The 17,897-nt window shown below is 38.3% G+C and overlaps 1 protein-coding gene across 2 annotated transcripts in view; it reads left to right on the top strand.

Annotated features, from left to right (window-relative positions):
- ASAH1 (N-acylsphingosine amidohydrolase 1) overlaps positions 1-16,539 on the top strand; it is a 42,493-nt gene extending 25,954 nt beyond the window's left edge. For both annotated transcript variants that reach the window (XM_081220897.1, XM_081220898.1), the window contains 10 exons: positions 3,736-3,814; positions 6,734-6,808; positions 7,642-7,687; positions 8,257-8,401; positions 8,943-8,997; positions 9,129-9,210; positions 13,978-14,109; positions 14,216-14,339; positions 14,714-14,770; positions 15,983-16,539. In XM_081220897.1, coding sequence (XP_081077023.1) covers positions 3,736-3,814; positions 6,734-6,808; positions 7,642-7,687; positions 8,257-8,401; positions 8,943-8,997; positions 9,129-9,210; positions 13,978-14,109; positions 14,216-14,339; positions 14,714-14,770; positions 15,983-16,072 — 885 coding nt within the window. In that variant the 3' untranslated portion in view covers positions 16,073-16,539. The remainder of the gene's footprint in view (positions 1-3,735; positions 3,815-6,733; positions 6,809-7,641; positions 7,688-8,256; positions 8,402-8,942; positions 8,998-9,128; positions 9,211-13,977; positions 14,110-14,215; positions 14,340-14,713; positions 14,771-15,982) is intronic.
- Positions 16,540-17,897: the final 1,358 nt, after the last annotated feature.

Below are 17,897 nucleotides of genomic sequence, written 5' to 3'. Positions count from 1 at the left end.
GGGACTTAAAATTCTGGGGCTTGGTAATATGACAGTAATAGGACATAAAATGGCAAATTTGGGCAGTTAGCTGCTCTTTAATGTTTTATAGAAGTATGAACTGTTCTATAGAGCATTGGGCAAATATCCATATTTCATCTGGGAGTACAGCATTTCCTTCTGTTATGTGTACTTAGCTTTGCAAGTTCACTATTGAAAATTTGGGTTTTTCTTAAGTACTTTTCCTGAGCATGTCAAGACACTGAGAGATGTTCTAGATAGGACCAAATGACATGCTCAGCCCAGCCCTGCCCCTCAGTAGCTGTGACCATTGAAACGTACTTGGGTTGTGTGTTTCGTGTCTTTGTGCATTCACCAGACCATTTCATTTCTTGGTCATGCAGGAAGATTCCATTTCTCAGACCCTTTTTTTATTTAGATGAAACCAGTAGAAAATCTAGGGCCTGGCCCCTAGAACCCCCAGAGAGATCCTCATCATCCTCTTTCAGTCTTTGCTTTGGGGCCCTCACCGGCTGGCAGGGTGCAAAGGACTGGGGAGGAAACCAAGGCCCTAGGGCAGATGTTTTAACCTCAATAGTGATGACATGTGGGGTTGGATAATATTTTGTTGTGGGCACTGTCTGTGCATTGTAGAATGTTGAGCAGCACCCTTGGCCTCGACTCACTGGATGCCAGTAGCACCCCTTCAGTTGTGACAACCAAAAATGTCTCTAGACTTCACCAAATCTCCCCTGGGGGGAAAGCCATCCCTGGTTGAGAATCATTGTCCTAGAGGCTGGACGTTCCAGGCATACCATCCCTATGACACTTGTACCTGCCAACCACCAAACCTGTTATTCCTCATGTTTATGCTCTCGGAGCCTTTGATTAAGGCTATCCTTTATGTTCATACTCACCAGACTTCCCCAAAATACAAATGTTGGCAGAAGCAGTAGCAGAAGAGTCCCCCAGATGCCCCAGGTGCCCTAATCCCCCTAACCTGCATGTCAGCAGGGAGCGCAGCATGCAGAAGGTTTAGGTGCCCAGACTTCGCAGTCAGACATTAGGGGTTTTGTTTGTTCTTTAAACATTGGATTTTAAGGTTAGATCAGTCACACACTAGCTGTGTGTCCTTTGACAAGTTTCTTAACATATGCAACTTCAGATTTCTCACTGGGGAGAATTTACTAATAATACATATTTCATATGGTGGTTGTGAGGATTAAACGACTTACTGTATGTAAAGCCCAGTGCTTGCATGTACAAAATGGTAAACAACTGTTCAGTAAGTCATTTTCGTTTGTTAAATTGGCAGCAGTATTCCACTTGTGCAATGCTTTGAATTCCTAGGCAGAAAAATGATTTGCCAAGTTAGATTACATTACATATAATCACCAAGTTGGTGAAAAATGAGACTTGCGAATCTTAAACACATTATCTTAGCAAGAGGCTGTAAGCTTAATTCTTGATCTAATTGTTAGTGAACAGTTGCAGTTGAGAATAAAAGTATATATCAATGGGTAAAGAGGATGTGGCATACATATACATACAATGGAATAATACTCAGCCATAAAAAAGAATGAAATCCTGCCACTTGCGACAACATGGAAAGACCTAGACGGTATTATACTAAGTGAAATAAGTCAGAGAAAGACAGATACTGTATGTTGTCACTTACATGTGGAATTTAAAAAACAAAACAAATGAACAAATGTTAAGAAAACAGAAACAGGGTCATACATACAGAGAATAAACAGGTAGTTGCCAGAGGGGAGAGGGGTTAGGGGGAGGAGAGGAACAGGTGAGGGAGATTAAGAGGTACAAACTTAAAGTTACAAAATAAAAGTCATGGGTATAAAATGCACAGTGTGGGGAATATAATTAATAATAATAATTTAATGTCTTTTTATGGTGACAGATATAACTAGACTTGATCATCTTTAAATGTATAGAATATTGAATCACCGTGTTGTGTACTGGGAACTAACATAGTGTTGTAGGTCAATTATACTTCAAAAACAAAATAACTCGTAGAAAAAGAGATCAGATTTGGGAAGGTGGATTGGATGAAGGTGGTCAAAAGGTACAAACTTCAGTTACTAGATAAATAAGTACTAGGGATGTAATGTACAGCATGATGATTGTAATTAACGCTGCTGTGTGTTACATATGAAAATTGTTAAAGGAGAAAATCCCAAGAGTTCTCATCACAAGAAAAAATTTCTTTTTTTAAAACTTTTATATTTATTTGAGATGATGGAGGTTCATTGAACTTATTTTGCTAATCACTTAATGATATATATAAATCAAACCATGCAAAGAAAAGTATGTAAGTCCACCATTGAATTTGCTCATGTGTCCATTGTTTGCTAACAGGATGTGGTAATGCATCTCAGCCTAAGATTGGCTGTTAACCATGACAAATGTTCTGTGAATCCCTAGAATAGAGATTTGTTGCTATGAGTGTGGGAAGGGAATAGTACATTAGTACCCCTCATCCTTGGGAGATACATTCCAAGACCCCCAGTGGATGCCTGAAACCATACATAGTACTGAACCCTGTGTGTACTTTTTTTTCCTATAAATACATACCTATAAGTTTAATTTTTAAATTAGGCACAGTAGGAGATTAACAACAGCTAATAACAAAATAGAACAATTATAACAGTACAGTGTAATAAAAGTCATGTGAATGTGCTGTCTCTCTCAAGCTATCATACTGCCCTATACTCACCCTTCTTCTTGTGACGTTGTGAGATGGTTAAATGTTTACGTGATGAGGTGAAGTGAGGTGAATGAAGTGGGCATTGTGACGTACCATTAGGCTACTAGTGACCTGACATGACTTCAGAAGGAGGAGCATCTGCTTCTGGTGATCCTGAATCATCAAGCCATGACAAAGCTGATGGTTGAATGTCAGGAGCAGACAGTGTCAGTGGTTGGGGACCCCAGGTGGGACAGGGTGGGATGGCAGGAGATTTCATCGTGCTACTCAGAATGGCGTGCAATTTAGCACTCATGAATTGTTTACTTCTGGGATTTTCCACTTAATATTTTTGGCCTGTGGTTGACCACAGGTAACTGAAACCTCAGACAGCAAAACCACGGTCAAGAAAGGACAGCAGGAATGAGGGTGTGATGCTAATGGCTAGAGGGCAAGTTTGAGCAGAGATGAGGAGTGCCTGTTGTGATGTTCCTGTGTTGTGAGCCATGTTAGGACATCCAAGTGGAATTACTCCAGTTCATCTCTCTAGAGAATAGGGTGAACTATAAGGCAGGAAGAAACAATCTGAGAATCATAGGTCTCTGCCTAGTACTTGAGATGAGTTTATGGGGTACACAGGCAAGAGTTATAGGGGCCCAATATCGAGTATTACATAGAATCTTTTAGAAATACATGATGTGAAAGTGCTTTCAAAAGTAAGCTTTGGGGCTTCCCTGGTGGCGCAGTGGTTGAGAGTCCGCCTGCCGATGCAGGGGACACGGGTTCGTGCCCCGGTCCGGGAAGATCCCACATGCTGCGGAGCGGCTGGGCCCGTGAGCCATGGCCGCTGAGCCTGTGCGTCCGGAGCCTGTGCTCCGCAAGGGGAGAGGCCACAACAGTGAGAGGCCCGCGTAACAAAAAAAAAAAAAAAAAAAAAAGTAAGCTTTGATCATCTATTATGGCAGCAATAGCTAGTACGACTTACGTGTAAAAGAACCAAATCTCAAAGCCACACTCTAGGCTGAATGACTGTTAGTGTATTTGTTTTTCAGCCTGGTCTACTTGGCAACTTCCCTGGGCCTTTCGAGGAGGAAATGAAGGGGATTGCGGCAGTTACTGAAATACCTTTAGGTAAAGTTCACTTGACAGCTTTTAAAACATTGAATAAAGTACTTAAATTTTTTTTATTGAGGTATGGTATACATACAATAAAGTGCACAGATCTTAAGTATACAGCGCAAGAGTTTTTTAAATGCATACGTGCATGTAATCACAACTCAGAACAAGATACAGAAATAAATTCCAGCAATCCAGCGTGCTCCATCCTGCACTTTCACACAGTCCTGAGTCCCCTGTTAACCACTGTTCTGACTTCACTGTAGATTAATTTTGCCTCTTGAACGTCTTACAAATAGAGCCTAGCAGTATGAACTCTTGTCTGGTTTCTTGCACTTATCATTATAGGTAGTAGGCTATTGTATGAATAGGATATTTGTTGTTTCCAGATTTGGGATATTAAGAATAAAGCAGTTATGAACACTCTTGTACATGTCCTTTGATGGGCATATGCACTCATTCCTCTGCGGTATGTCCTGGGTCATAGGGTAGCTATATGTTTAGCCTTGTACACTCTGCCAGCCAGTTTTCCAAAGTGATTGTACCCATTGACAGTCAACCTAGTACAAGAGTTTTCGTTTTCTCCACTTGCTAATTCTGCACGTGATAGTCTCAGTCTTTTATTTGGTCCATTTTGTCGAGTGTGTTATATTCGCCCATTATTGTTTAATTTGCATTTCCCTGATGACTAATGAGATTGAACAGTTTTTTGACCTTTTCCTTTCTTCCTTGCTTTCTTCTTCCCTTCCTCCCTCCCTCCCTACTTCCTTCATTGTGCTTGTTAAATCTCTAATGCCCATTTTTATTGGTTTGAAAGAATTCTTTATATGTATACTGATACAGGTCCTTTGTCAGATACATGTATGCCGGACATCTTCTCCCACACTGTAGCTTGCATTTATTTTCTTATTGGTGTCTTTTGATGAACAGAAATTCTTAATTTTAATGCAGTCCATTTTTCAATTTTTTTTTTTTTTTTTTTTTTAATAATTTGTTGTGGTATGCGGGCCTCTCACTGTTGTGGCCTCTCCTGTTGCGGAGCCCAGGCTCCGGACACACAGGCTCAGCAGCCATGGCTCACGGGCCTAGCCACTCCGCGGCATGCGGGATCCTCCTGGACCGGGGCACGAACCCGTGTCCCTTGCATCGGCAGGCGGACTCTCAACCACTGAGCCACCAGGGAAGCCCCATTTTTCAATTTTTTGATGGGTAGTGCTTTTTATGCCCATTTAAGTGATCTTTGCCTACCCCCAAACATATTCTTCTATGTTTTCTTCTGTATGTTTTTTGTTTACTTTTTACATATAGGCCCATTGTGTATCTTGAATTAACTTGCATATGATATGAGTTAGGGATCAAGGTTCAAGTTTTTTCCAATTGACAACACCGTTCATTAAAAAGACTCATTCCCTCAGTAAATTGCAGTGGTGCCTTTGATATAAATTACATGATTGCATGTATCTGATTCTATTTGGGGACTTTCCACCTAGTTTCATTTGTCTGTTTGTCTTTTCTTACACCAATACCATGCTACTGCAATTACTAAAGCTTTATAGTAAGTCTTAATATTAGGTAGTGTAAGTTTTCTAACTTTGTTTTTTTCTTTAAAATTCTCTTAGGTATTCTAGACCCTTTGCATTTCCACATAAATTTTAGAATCAACTTGACAAAAGAACCTACTGATATTTTCAGTGGGATTATAATACTGAGTTTTCCAAGCCACAAACGTGGTATATGAGATTTCAGCATTTATTTAGGTTATTGATTTCTCTGAGCAGTATTTTTTATTTTCAGGGAAGAGGTCTTGCGTATCATTTATTCATCAGATCCTTTGTTATATCATTTATCATATTCTTCATATTCATCATATCCTTAAGTATTGATGTTTTTGGAAGCTGTTTTTTAAATTTCCATTTCCAATTTATAGCACTTAATTTAATGAAAAAGACTTTTTCTGTCACCCCAAAAGTTTTATTTTTAAGCCATCAAATCAGTAGAGTTGTTATTTTAGGTAAACTCTATATACCTTGATTTTACAAGAGATAACTGAGAATTTCTAAAAATCAATAGTATTTATCAACAAAAGTGGCTAGTTTTTTTTGTTTTTTCTTTAAAAAGAGAATTAACATACTAGAAATATATTTTTTTCAGTTTATATGAGAAATGTCTTTAATTCCTTTATTATGTAAAGAACTCTAGCAAATGAATACCACGTATAAATATCTCAAGAGAAAAATGGATTGAGAAGATTAACAGATGAGTCATAATAAAATAAGAGTGGAATTTCACCAAAATAGAAATCAAATGGAAATAAACATTAGGGTGGGGAAATAACATATTAAGCTTAACACGTTAACATGAAATGGAACAGAGAAAAAGTGTGTTGTATACCTTCAAATTAAATGCTGAGTGGTATTATTATTGTACAGGTTAGGAAAAATGTCCAAAAATTAAAATGTTTTATGATGGAATCTCTTGATAAGCTCAGCACTTATTTTATTGTCTCTTTTCTCACCTTAGAAATATTAGTCACACTCTAAAAACCTGGGCAAAATATATTTTCAGCATCCAACCAAGACCCAGATGTATTAAATTATCATATTTGAGCCCTCCAAAGAAAACTAAAATGAAGCACATTGACGAAAAATGTGGACATTATGTTGCCGTATAATTCCAACATGCCCAGATGTTCAGCTTGTCCAGTAGCTGCTTCTCTGGGGACTCGTTTTATCTTGAATCTGCAGAGAGTACAGGCTACTGAGACACCTCCACCCAACCAGCCATTCAGACTCAATCAGACTGTCTGCGGACACTTACGTACGCTCAAGCAGAAACTCACATGGCCATGATATTTCAACCTTTTCTTAAAAAAGAATTTTCTAACAATGTCATGGTTCTATATATTGACCAAAAGTTTCCTGTCTTTTCTCATAGGAGAGATTATTTCATTCAATATTTTCTATGAATTTTTTACCATTTGTACTTCAATAATAACAGAAGACAAAGAAGGTAAATAAATGTGTGCTGAGGGAAGGTGGGTGGTACAAGGTACGAAGTAGAAGAAAAATCTTTAAATGAAATTAAAACTTGTAAAATACAGGCTTGCTATGTAAATACCATGTGCATGTTGCGTATGGTTTTATAGATGTTGGTAAGTTTTTGAAAGTGAATTGAAAGCTGTTTTTATTTTAAGACCACTGTAATGCCTATTAAAGTTTAATTCAGGTATGCAAAACTCTTGGAAGAAGTGTTTCAGGATTATAAACATTCTTACTATTCTTCGTAGTCTACTTATACCCCTATTTATGATTTGATATAAGTACTCGGGGCAGGCCAGACTTTCTCCCATCATTTTCCAGCCAAGGGACCCTGTGCTCACTTTTCCATGTTTTTCCTGACAAGTCCCCAGTGTACAAGGCACAGGATGATTTACCCTGATTCACTCTTATTTTTGACCTGTTCTCTAGGTATAGCTGTAGGTGACAACCCCTGAAGGGAAGGATGTTGTTAAGTTGCATTAGATGAGGCTGAGATAGCTGTGTCTTGAGTAGGACTGTCATAGTGAACCACAAAATGACGACCTACTCTTGTCCCATATTCCAGTCTCAGTTCTCTGGAACCCTGTGCTCTCAGGTGTTGGGGGCGGGGGGAGATCTGGCCAATGTGATAGGGACAACAGTTTGATCTTGTTACAGCCTGATATTAGATGCTGCTTAATTCTTATTGTTGGATTGAACAGTTGGGAATATCACTTAACCAAAATTAAGTGTCCAGCTTTGGTTTAGAATCAATCATACTGTCATAATTGCTGTTTCATGTCTCTTCTGCTTACTTTGAATTAGGTCATCTACTACATGCACGAAACATGGATTTTGGAGTATTTCTTGGGTAAGTAAAAAATGTGGTGTGTCTCAGTCCCCAAGAAGAGTAGGTTGTATTACACTGATGAAAAGTAAGTCCCAAGTCATTCCCAGAATATGACCTGAAGTAGAGATCCTAGATTCCGTAGTTTTGAGACCAGGTGGGCACACTCTTATTCAGTTATTTGAGAGTCTGTAGCTGAGGTGCACCCAGTGGACAGAAATCTGGAGCATGCTTGAAGGCCCTAGATGCACGTCTAGTTTATTGCTTAGAAGGAAGAGTAGCATTCTATTTCATGTGTCTTCTTGACCTTTCTGAAAAAAATATAACAGGGCTTTGTAATTAGAGACCTAAATACTAACCTGGGGTTTGCTAATATAGGCTGTGTCATGTTGGGGGAGTTACTTAACCTCTCTGAGCCTCAGTTTTATCATGTGGAAAATGGAGGCTAAAACTACCCATATTGAACAATCCTTGTGAGGATTGATCATTAGGGATTAGGTAGATAAAGCACATGGTACAACGCCTGACCACCATTATCATATTCATCATTATTATCATTGTTATTAAACGTCACTGAAATTTGTCTTTTGTAGGTGGAATGTAAATAATAATACCTGGGTCATCACTGAGGAACTAAAACCTTTAACAGTGAATTTGGACTTCCAAAGAAACAATAAAACTGTCTTCAAGGCGGCAGGCTTTGCTGGCTATGTGGGCATGTTAACAGGATTCAAACCAGTAAGGAATCTATTGTTACATAATTTTACAGGTAGCTCTCTGTGAAAGGTGGAGTCTAAGGAAGTGAGGACCTAAAAAGAATATGAAGCCCCAGTTCATCGCATTGTGCTTGTTGTTACCTTCCTTCTTAGGTTTGAGCTCACATGGTAGAGAAGAGTAGGAAGTGGAGGTTTCGGAGCCTTTTGTGGAGATAAAGCATGTGGTGGGTCTCAAGGGCTGGGAGTGTAAATCTGGAATCTGGCCATGGGTCTGCCCCTCAAGCAAGTTAGTCATTAAGTCTCTGCACTTAAGTTTCCTGGTCAGAAAATTGTGGCCAGCAACATCCCACCTACTTATCTCACACAGTATATGTGAAAAATGCTTTGAACTTCTAAAAAAGCTCCATTGGTAGAAGGTGATAGTATCATGGTTTTGACTTTTCTCCCCCCACCCCGGCTCAATTTCCCAATCCAGGACCTGATATAACAGTGTAAAATAGCACAGTGAGAGGGCCTTAAACAGGACGGTTGAGGTTTCTGACATTGCTTTGTTTTCTTTTCAGGGACTATTTAGTCTTACGCTCAATGAACGTTTCAGTACAAATGGCGGTTTTATGGGTGAGTAGAGAGTTCTTAAATAAAATGGGAATTTCATAGCTGTTTTAAGAGGAGGGCTAGACTGTGCCTTCTGGTTCATAGTTTAATCTCTTCTAGGACCTGTGACACTGTGTGTGTTTGATCTCTTCCAGGTGTCATAGAATGGATTTTGGGAAAGAAAGATGCCAAGTGGATAGGGTTTATCATTAGATCAGTTCTGGAAAATAGCACAAGGTAATCTGTTTGGTTGCTTTATTATCAGATTTAATATTTATTATTTTTTTCTTGAGATACAATTGACATATTAGTTTAAGATGTACTACAAGGTGTTTAGATACTTGTATACATGGCATAATGGTCACCACAATAAGTCTAGTTAACATCCATCACCACACATAGTTACACATTTCTTTTTCCTTTTGATGAGAACTTTTAAGATTTCCTTTCTTTACAACTTTCAAATATGCAGTACAGTATTATTAACGGTAGACACTATGATATACATTACATCTCCAGGACTTATACTTATTTTATAACTGGAAGTTTGTACCTTTTGACCCTTCACCCGTTTTGCCCACCTGTCACCACCCGCCCCCAGTCAACCACCAGTTTGTTCTCTGTATCTATGAATTCCTTTGTTTGTTTTTTGATTCCACTTATAAGTGTGATCACATGGTATTTGTCTTTCTCTGTCTGATTTATTTCATTTAGCAAAATTCTCTCAAGGTCCATCCATGTTGTCACAAATGGCAAGATTTCAGTCTTTTTTTTTGGCTAAGTAATACTGTGTTGTATATATACCACATCTTTGTTATCCATTCGTCCTTAGATGGACACTTAGGTTGTTTCCATAACTTGGCTTAGTGTAAATAGTGCTGCGGTAAATGTGGGACTGCAGACACCTTTCTGAGTTCATGTTTTCATGTCCTTCAGATAAATACTTGGAAGTGGGATTGGTGGTGGTGGTAATGGTGATTTTAGCTTTTTGAGGAACCTCCATACTGGTGGTTTCATAGTGGCTGCACCAGTTTACATTCCCACAAACAGTGCACAAGGGTTCCCTTTTCTCCACACCCTGGCCAACACTTGTTCCCGCTTGTCTCTTTGATAATAGCCAGTCTGACATGTGAGATGATACCTTATCGTGGCTTTGATTTGCATTTCCCACCTTCTCATGCACCTGTTGGCCATCTTCGGAAAAATGTCTATTCGGATTCTCTGTCCATTTTTTAATCAGGTTGTCTTTTTTTTTTGCTATTGAGTGGTATGAGTTCCAGATATATTATGGATATTAACCCCTTATCAGATAAATGACTTGCAAGTATTTCCTCCCATTCACTAGGTTGCCTTTTCATTTTGTTGATGGTTTTATTTGTTTAGAAGCTTTTTAGTTTGAGGGATTCCCACTTGTTTTTTTTTTTTTCTTTGTTGCCTTTGTTTTGGTGTCAAATCCAAAAACTCATTGCCAAGACCAGTGTCAAGGAGCTTATTGCCTGTGTTCTCCTTTAGGAGTTTTATGATTTCAGGTCTTACATTTAAGTCTTTAATCCATTTTGATTTTTGTGTATGGTGTAAGATAGTGGTTTGGTTTCATTCTTTTGCATGTGGCTGTCCAGTTTCCCAAACACCATTTACTGAAGAGACTGTCCTTCTCCAATGTACATTCTTGGTTCTTTTTTCATAACTTAATTATGGGCTCTCTATTCTGTTCCATTGAACTATGTGTCTGTTTTTATGCCAGTACCATTGTTTTGATTACTAAAGCTTTGTAATACAGTGTGGAATATAATTACTCCTCTTTTTCAAGATTGCTTTGGCTATTCAGGGCCTTTTGTGATTCCACAGAAATTTTAGGATTGTTCTATTTCTGTGAAAAATGCCTTTGGAATTTTGACAGGGATTGCAGTGAATCTGTAGATTGTTTTGGGGTAGTTTGGACATTTTAACATTAATTCTTCCAGTCCATGACAGTGGAATATCTTTCTGTTTATTTGTGTTTTCTTCTGCTTCTTTCAACGGTATCTTATAGTTCTCAGTGTACAGGTCTTTCACCTCCTTGGTTAAATTTATTCCCATGTATTTTATTCTTTTTTATAGAGATTTATATATATAAATTTATTTATTTATTTTTGGCTGCATTGGGTCTTTGTTGCTGTGTGTGGGCTTTCTCTAGTTGCGGTGAGCGGGCTTCTCATTGCAGTGGCTTCTCTTATTGTGGAGCACAGGCTCTAGGCATGGGCTTCAGTAGTTGTGGCTCATGGGCTCAGCAGTTGTGGCTCGTGGGCTCAGTAGTTGTGGCTCGTGGGCTCTAGAGTGCAGGCTCAGTAGTTGTAGTTGTGACATATGGACTTAGTTGCTCCGCGGCATGTGGGATCTTCCCGGATCAGGGATCGAACCCGTGTTCCCTGCTTTGGCAGGTGGATTCTTAACCACTGTACCACCAGGGAAGCCCTATTTTATTCTTTTTAATGTAATTGTAAATGGGATGGTTTTCTTAATTTCTCTTTCTCATAGTTCGTTATTAGTGTATGGAACCACAACGGATTTTTGTATCCTGAGTTTGTGTCCTGCAACTTTACTGAATTTATTACTCCTAACGGTTTTTTTGGCGGAGTCTTTAGGGATTTCTATTTAGAGTATTATGTCATCTGCAGATAGTGACAATTTCAATTCTTCCTTTCTGATTTGGATACCTTTTATTTCTTTTTCTTGCCTGATTACTCTGGCTAATACTGCCAATACTGTATTGAATAAAAATGGCAAGAGGGGGCAACTTTGTCTTGTTCCTAATCTTAGAGAAAAAGCTTTTAGCTTTTCACTGCTGAGTATGATGTTAACTGTGGGCTTGTCATATATGGCCTTTATTATCTTGAGGTATGTTTCCTTTATACCCACTTTTTTGAGATGTTGAATAAATGGATGTTGAATTTTGTCAAATGCTTTTTCTGCATCTATTAAGATGATCATATTTTTATCCTTCATTTTGTTAATGGGTGTGTCAAGTTGATTGATTTGTGGATGTTGAACCATCTTTGCATCATGCTGTGTGATCCTTTTAATATAGTTTATTTTCAATTACTCATATTAAAATATTTCCCAACTTTATCTTCCACTGAGGAACTATTTCAGAATTTCTTAGGTGAACCTTTGACACTCATGGAATTCTTTGTTTTGTGTGTGTTTGTTTATATCAAGAAACAGAAATGATTTACTTAAAAAGTTCTGGGGATAGTGCCCCTATGAAGGGCATCTATGAATTTTTCTTGGTGTAGAAACAAATCCCCACCCATACAGAAAAGAAAAATTTGTATGATAAAATCTTCATTTAGATCATAATACCCCCATGCATATATGGTCACCTTATCTTTGATAAAGGAGGCAAGAATATACAGTGGAGAAAAGACAGCCTCTTCAGTAAGTGGTGCTGGGAAAACTGGACAGCTACATGTAAAAGAATGAAATTAGAACACTTCCTAACAACATACACAAAAATAAACTCAAAATGGGTTAAAGACCTAAATGTAAGGCCAGACACTATAAAACTCTTAGAGGAAAACATAGGCAGAACACTCTATGACATAAATCACAGCAAGATCCTTTTTGACCCACCTCCTAGAGAAATGGAAATAAAAACAAAAATAAACAAATGGTACCTAATGAAACTTCAAAGCTTTTGCACAGCAAAGGAAACCATAAACAAGACGAAAAGACAACCCTCAGAATGGGAGAAAATATTTGCAAATGAAGCAACTGACAAAGCATTAATCTCCAAAATATACAAGCAGCTCATGCAGCTCAATATCAAAAAAACAAACAACCCAATGCAAAAATGGGCAGAAGACCTAAACAGACATTTCTCCAAAGAAGATACACAGATTGCCAACAAACACATGAAAGGATGCTCCACATCACTAATCATTAGAGAAATACAAATCAAAACTACAATGAGGTATCACCTCACACCAGTCAGAATGGCCATCATCAAAAAATCTACAAACAATAAAATACTGGAGAGGGTGTGGAGAAAAGTGGGAACCCTCCACTGTTGGTGGGAATGTAAACTGGTGCAGCCACTATGGGGAACAGTATGGAGGTTCCTTAAAAAACTAAAAATAGAACTGCCATATGACCCAGCAATACCACTGGGCATATACCCTGAGAAAACTGTAATGCAAAGAATCATGTACCACAGTGTTCATTGCAGCACTATTTACAATAACCAGGACTTGGAAGCAACTTAAGTGTCCGTCAACAGATGAACGGATAAAGACGATGTGGCGAATATATACAATGGAATATTACTCAGCCATAAAAAGAAACGAAGTTGAGCTATTTGTAGTGAGGTGGATGGATCTAGAGTCTGTCATACAGAGTGAAGTAAGTCAGAAAGAGAAGAATAAATACCATATGCTAACACATATATATGGAATCTAAATTTTTTTTAAAATGGTGCTGACAAACCTAGGGGCAGGACAGCAATAAAGACGCAGACGTAGGGAATAGACTTGAGGATACGGGGAGGGGGAAGGGTAAGCTGGGATGAAGTGAGAGAGTGGCACGGACATATATACACTACCAAATGTAAAATAGATAGCTAGTGGGAAGCAGCCGCATAGCACAGGGAGATCAGCTTGGTGCTTTGTTACCACCTATTATGTGTGTATATATATATATATATATATATATATATATATATATATATATATATATATATATATTATTTTTCCTAGTTCTATTGTTGAGTGAAAGGTATAGACTATAAGGGTGAAAGGTGATCTCTTGAGACTGTTTTTTTTGTCCTTCAGGTTAGAGGGAACATCTCCGATCTCAGTGTTTCACCACATAGGAGTCAGGGATTGTTTCTTCCAGAGCCATTGTTCACTATCCTTTTTAAAAAAATGTGTTCCTCAGATATTTGTTTCCCTTTAGTTTCCACAGCTAGAAAGTTCCCATTCCAAGTCAACTAAAAATGTTTCCTTTGTTTCAAATGTTTCTATATAGTTATGAAGAAGCCAAGACTATATTGACCGAAACCAAGATATTGGCCCCAGCATACTTTATCCTGGGAGGCAACAAGTCTGGGGAGGGTTGTGTGATTACACGAGACAGAGAACAGTGTTTGGATATATATGAGTAAGTACATTTGTTAAAGCAAAATAAGCAAACAGTAAAGCATAGACTGACATTTGTACAGGTTTAAGGCATGAAACCTAGGAGGAATCTCTCTTTTTGTATCTAGACTCAACCCCAAGCAGGGTATATGGTATGTGGTACAAACAAATTATGACCGTTGGAAAAATCCCTTCTTCCTTGATAATCGCAGAACACCTGCAAAGATGTGTCTAAACCAGACAACCCAAGAGGTATGTTCACAGTGTCATGTACAGAAAGAAATGGTGACTATTAAAGGTTATCTCCGTTCTGGCATTTTTCATTGGCCTTTGAAGAATTTATCAGCCTCCCATTAGTCATTGTCTCTGGAGAGTCCCAGCTGAGTTTGTTTTGTTTTTAATATAAAGAGCAAAATTTTGCCGTACTATTTCGTTTCTTAGTTAATGCTGGATACCAACGTGATATATTAGAATCATCACCTGTAACAGTGATCCCAAGGGAAATTCTTTTATGGGGGAGGGGGGAGGTTGATTGAAGAATGTCTTGGTCTAATGACCCACTTGTGTGGATAAGGCTGCCAACATCTGTATTTAATGTACTGAAAAGAACTATTTTTGTGTTTTAGAATATCTCATTTGCAACCATGTACGATGTCCTGTCAACAAAACCTGTCCTCAACAAGGTATTTTTTAATAATTAATTAATTAGTCAATTAATTTGCTTTTAGGAAAAGAATTTGATCCCATGTTTTATCTTTCCCTGTTGTCTTGGATTAATCAGAGCTAGAATCCCAAGTCATGTTCAGCTTAAGGCTGCTTTTTAAAATGTTTTTGTGTGACCAAAACCGAAACTCTTGGAATGTGACAAAGAAGTTGGTCACTGCAGCTTGATAATGCAGTTCGGTCAGAGTGTTATTTCCAGCTTTACTTACATGGCATTTGGACTGAGTCTAGCATGTCAGTCTTGACTTCGCCATCTGTAGGGAACCGAATGTTGTATGCTGCACCTGACACTTGACAAAGTCTGAAGTATGTTTTCAGACAGCTTGCTTTCTTAGTGGATTAGGGTTTCTCTTAAACGTTATTACATTCTTTTATCTTATCCCTACTCTATAGCTGAAATATGCAAAAGTGTCCTAATCATCCAATTTGCCAGTAGCCAGTAGCCCCTTCTTGTGTATTTCTGATTCCTCTGATTTTCCCCATTTGTTCCTTCTCTTCTTTTCCTTGGTCCTTTTTCCTAAACCCTCCCTGAAATCAGTGTGCCTCCATCACCTCTGCCAGAACAAACTGTCCTGTTCATTAGTACGTGACTGAGAACCTGGCTCTGAGGGAAGCCTTCCTTATGCCCACAGACCCGCCATACTTCTCATTTTGCCCACACCATCTTCGTGTGAGCTCACAGTTGGGTTACTTACACATTCTGTGTGAGCTGGGTGTGTGCCTTCTGCATGTCTGCATAGTTTCCCTCACTGCGTGAGAAATGCTTTCAGGATAAGGATAGCCAAAGCTAAACTGTTTATACTCCATAGTACACCATTAGTCTTTGTAAATTATGCATTGAGGAGGGTTAAGTGAGTCTTAAACCTTTGGTGGTGAAGCAGTATACTGCTCAGAAGTAAGACCCTGTAAAGAACTGAAGATTCTCTCCCATGCCTGTTTATATCATGACCTGGAATAATGGTTCTACTGAAGTCAGTTGTTTTAGTTGTTATTGACTTATTAATTTTTTGGATCTTTATATGATACTTATTTTGTATCTTTCCACGTATATATTATATATTAATTATTTAATGTTAAGAAACTTCATAAGCAATTCCACAAGAAATGCTAATATGAGGCAGGTCATCTTAGAATTGAAAACATCCTCAAAGTAAAAATCACTTTTCTTTCAGCTGACGGTATACACAGCCTTGATAGACGTTACCAAAGGTCAATTTGAAACATACCTGCGGGACTGCCCAGACCCCTGTATAGGTTGGTGAGCACACACCAGGCCTATAGGATGCGCCCTGTATGACATCAAGATGGGAGCTCACACGGGGCTGAGAAGTACAGCCGTCTGATCTCCTTCCAAGACTGAGATTGAGGGCGGATTCTCTTTGAGGTGTGAGCTTGTCCTGCTTGGTATGTTTACAATTCACAGGCTATTTTTGCCGTAATGGTTGATTTTTCTTATATACAGATAACTCCTTTTAGTGAAGTACAACAATCATCCAGAATTTACTGTGGTTCATTTCAGTCTGATTCATTTGGGAATGGGGATGGGCAACTAAAACTATTGTGGGACCCACCCCCATTGAATAAAGCAAGATTCACTGTGAGCACAGAATCCTGTACATCTGTGTAATAGTTAAATAGTCCACATTATTCAGTTTTTCACTTTTATCTACATACTTGTATGTTTTTGTCTTTTCTTCCTGGCTCTTACTATTAAAATTAATATACCATTGTTTTTGCTGTCTCTGACAGCAGTGTATTTCACTAATTTTGATTGGAGGGGGATGAGACAGGCATTCAGCTGTATGTTTCTCTTCATGGGCAGCACATGGGCTTTTGACTCTGAATAGAAGTATTTTCTGGGGTTCTTGAAGTAACCGGTATGCAAGGCAGTCTTTTATACTCAGAATTGAAGTGTTTCCTTTTTCATAATTAACCTACCACCCACTAACCCCAGGAAGTTATTAAATTTCAAAAACAATCCTGGGTTCTATGAATCAATAGTAAATAAGCAGGTCAAAGACTAGTGGAAAATGGGAGGTGAACTGTTAAACTCTCCTAAGTATCATTCATTTAATAAATAGATTTTTAGTTTTTCCTTCTGATCAATATGTATTTTTCTTAACTAAGTATAGTTACTAAAAATGTTTTTCAGAAGTTTATGAGAAGTGCTGATAGGACTTGTTAACCTTTCAGACCTTCACAGTTTTGAAATGGATGCCAGTTGGGCAAGACTGTAGCTACTTCATTTCTGTATAATGTCAGCTGTATTCGTGACATTCAGTAAACAGTCATTGGAAGAAGTGTCAGTCAGCAGTCATGTGGGCTGAGTGTGTACCTCACGTGTTGGTTTGAGGGTGGGGTTATGGAGAAATCCAAGCTGAATATAATATTTGAATTAACATTACAAGGGTTATGGAAGTGGGTTATTCAACTTAAGACTAAATGGTCACAGTCTTACATGACTAACCCTAACTCAGTGGTATCAACCGAGTGTGTGTGTGTCCAGAGGCAGCTTCTCCCCGACAGGCGGTGCGACTGCAGTGATGCTAGTATTATCGTAGTGAAGCAAGGAGAATTACAAGAGGATTTGTGCTGAAAACACGATTCGACTAACTTTTTAAAAAATCTTTTGTAATTTACACGTTTCATAACTTTTTAATAGAAAATGTCATGAATTTTTCATGAAGTCCCTTGTCCCCTCCAGTTTACCTCAATGTGTCTTAAAACATTACCCCCAGGAGCAACGACCAAGGAGAAAAAACTTGATGTTAATAACAGTTTCTGTTCTTCACATACTCAGGTACAATGAACCATTATCGCCAAATGGAATAAGTAAGACTTTCCATCTTAGTTACTGAAAATAAGTATTTCCTTGTGTACCTAACACCTAATGATTGGCTTGCCCTGTCATTATCAGTAGAGAATTAAGGTTATCGTCTTGACTGTAGAAAATAGATTTTCAGTATTATGTATTTTTTCCTGTTAATTTACAGTTGCTAGATGGAATAAGGGAATCTATAACAAATCAGTATGTACTGAACAATACCGTTGTGTCTTAGAAGCCAGGTAAAAATTTATATTTTTCAA

Source organism: Mesoplodon bidens (assembly GCF_964165515.1).
Source record: "Mesoplodon bidens genome assembly, chromosome: 20".
NCBI classification, from domain to species: domain Eukaryota; kingdom Metazoa; phylum Chordata; class Mammalia; order Artiodactyla; family Ziphiidae; genus Mesoplodon; species Mesoplodon bidens.
The sequence above is the reverse complement of the archived record's forward strand: the minus strand, read 5'-3'. Positions and strand labels throughout refer to the sequence as shown.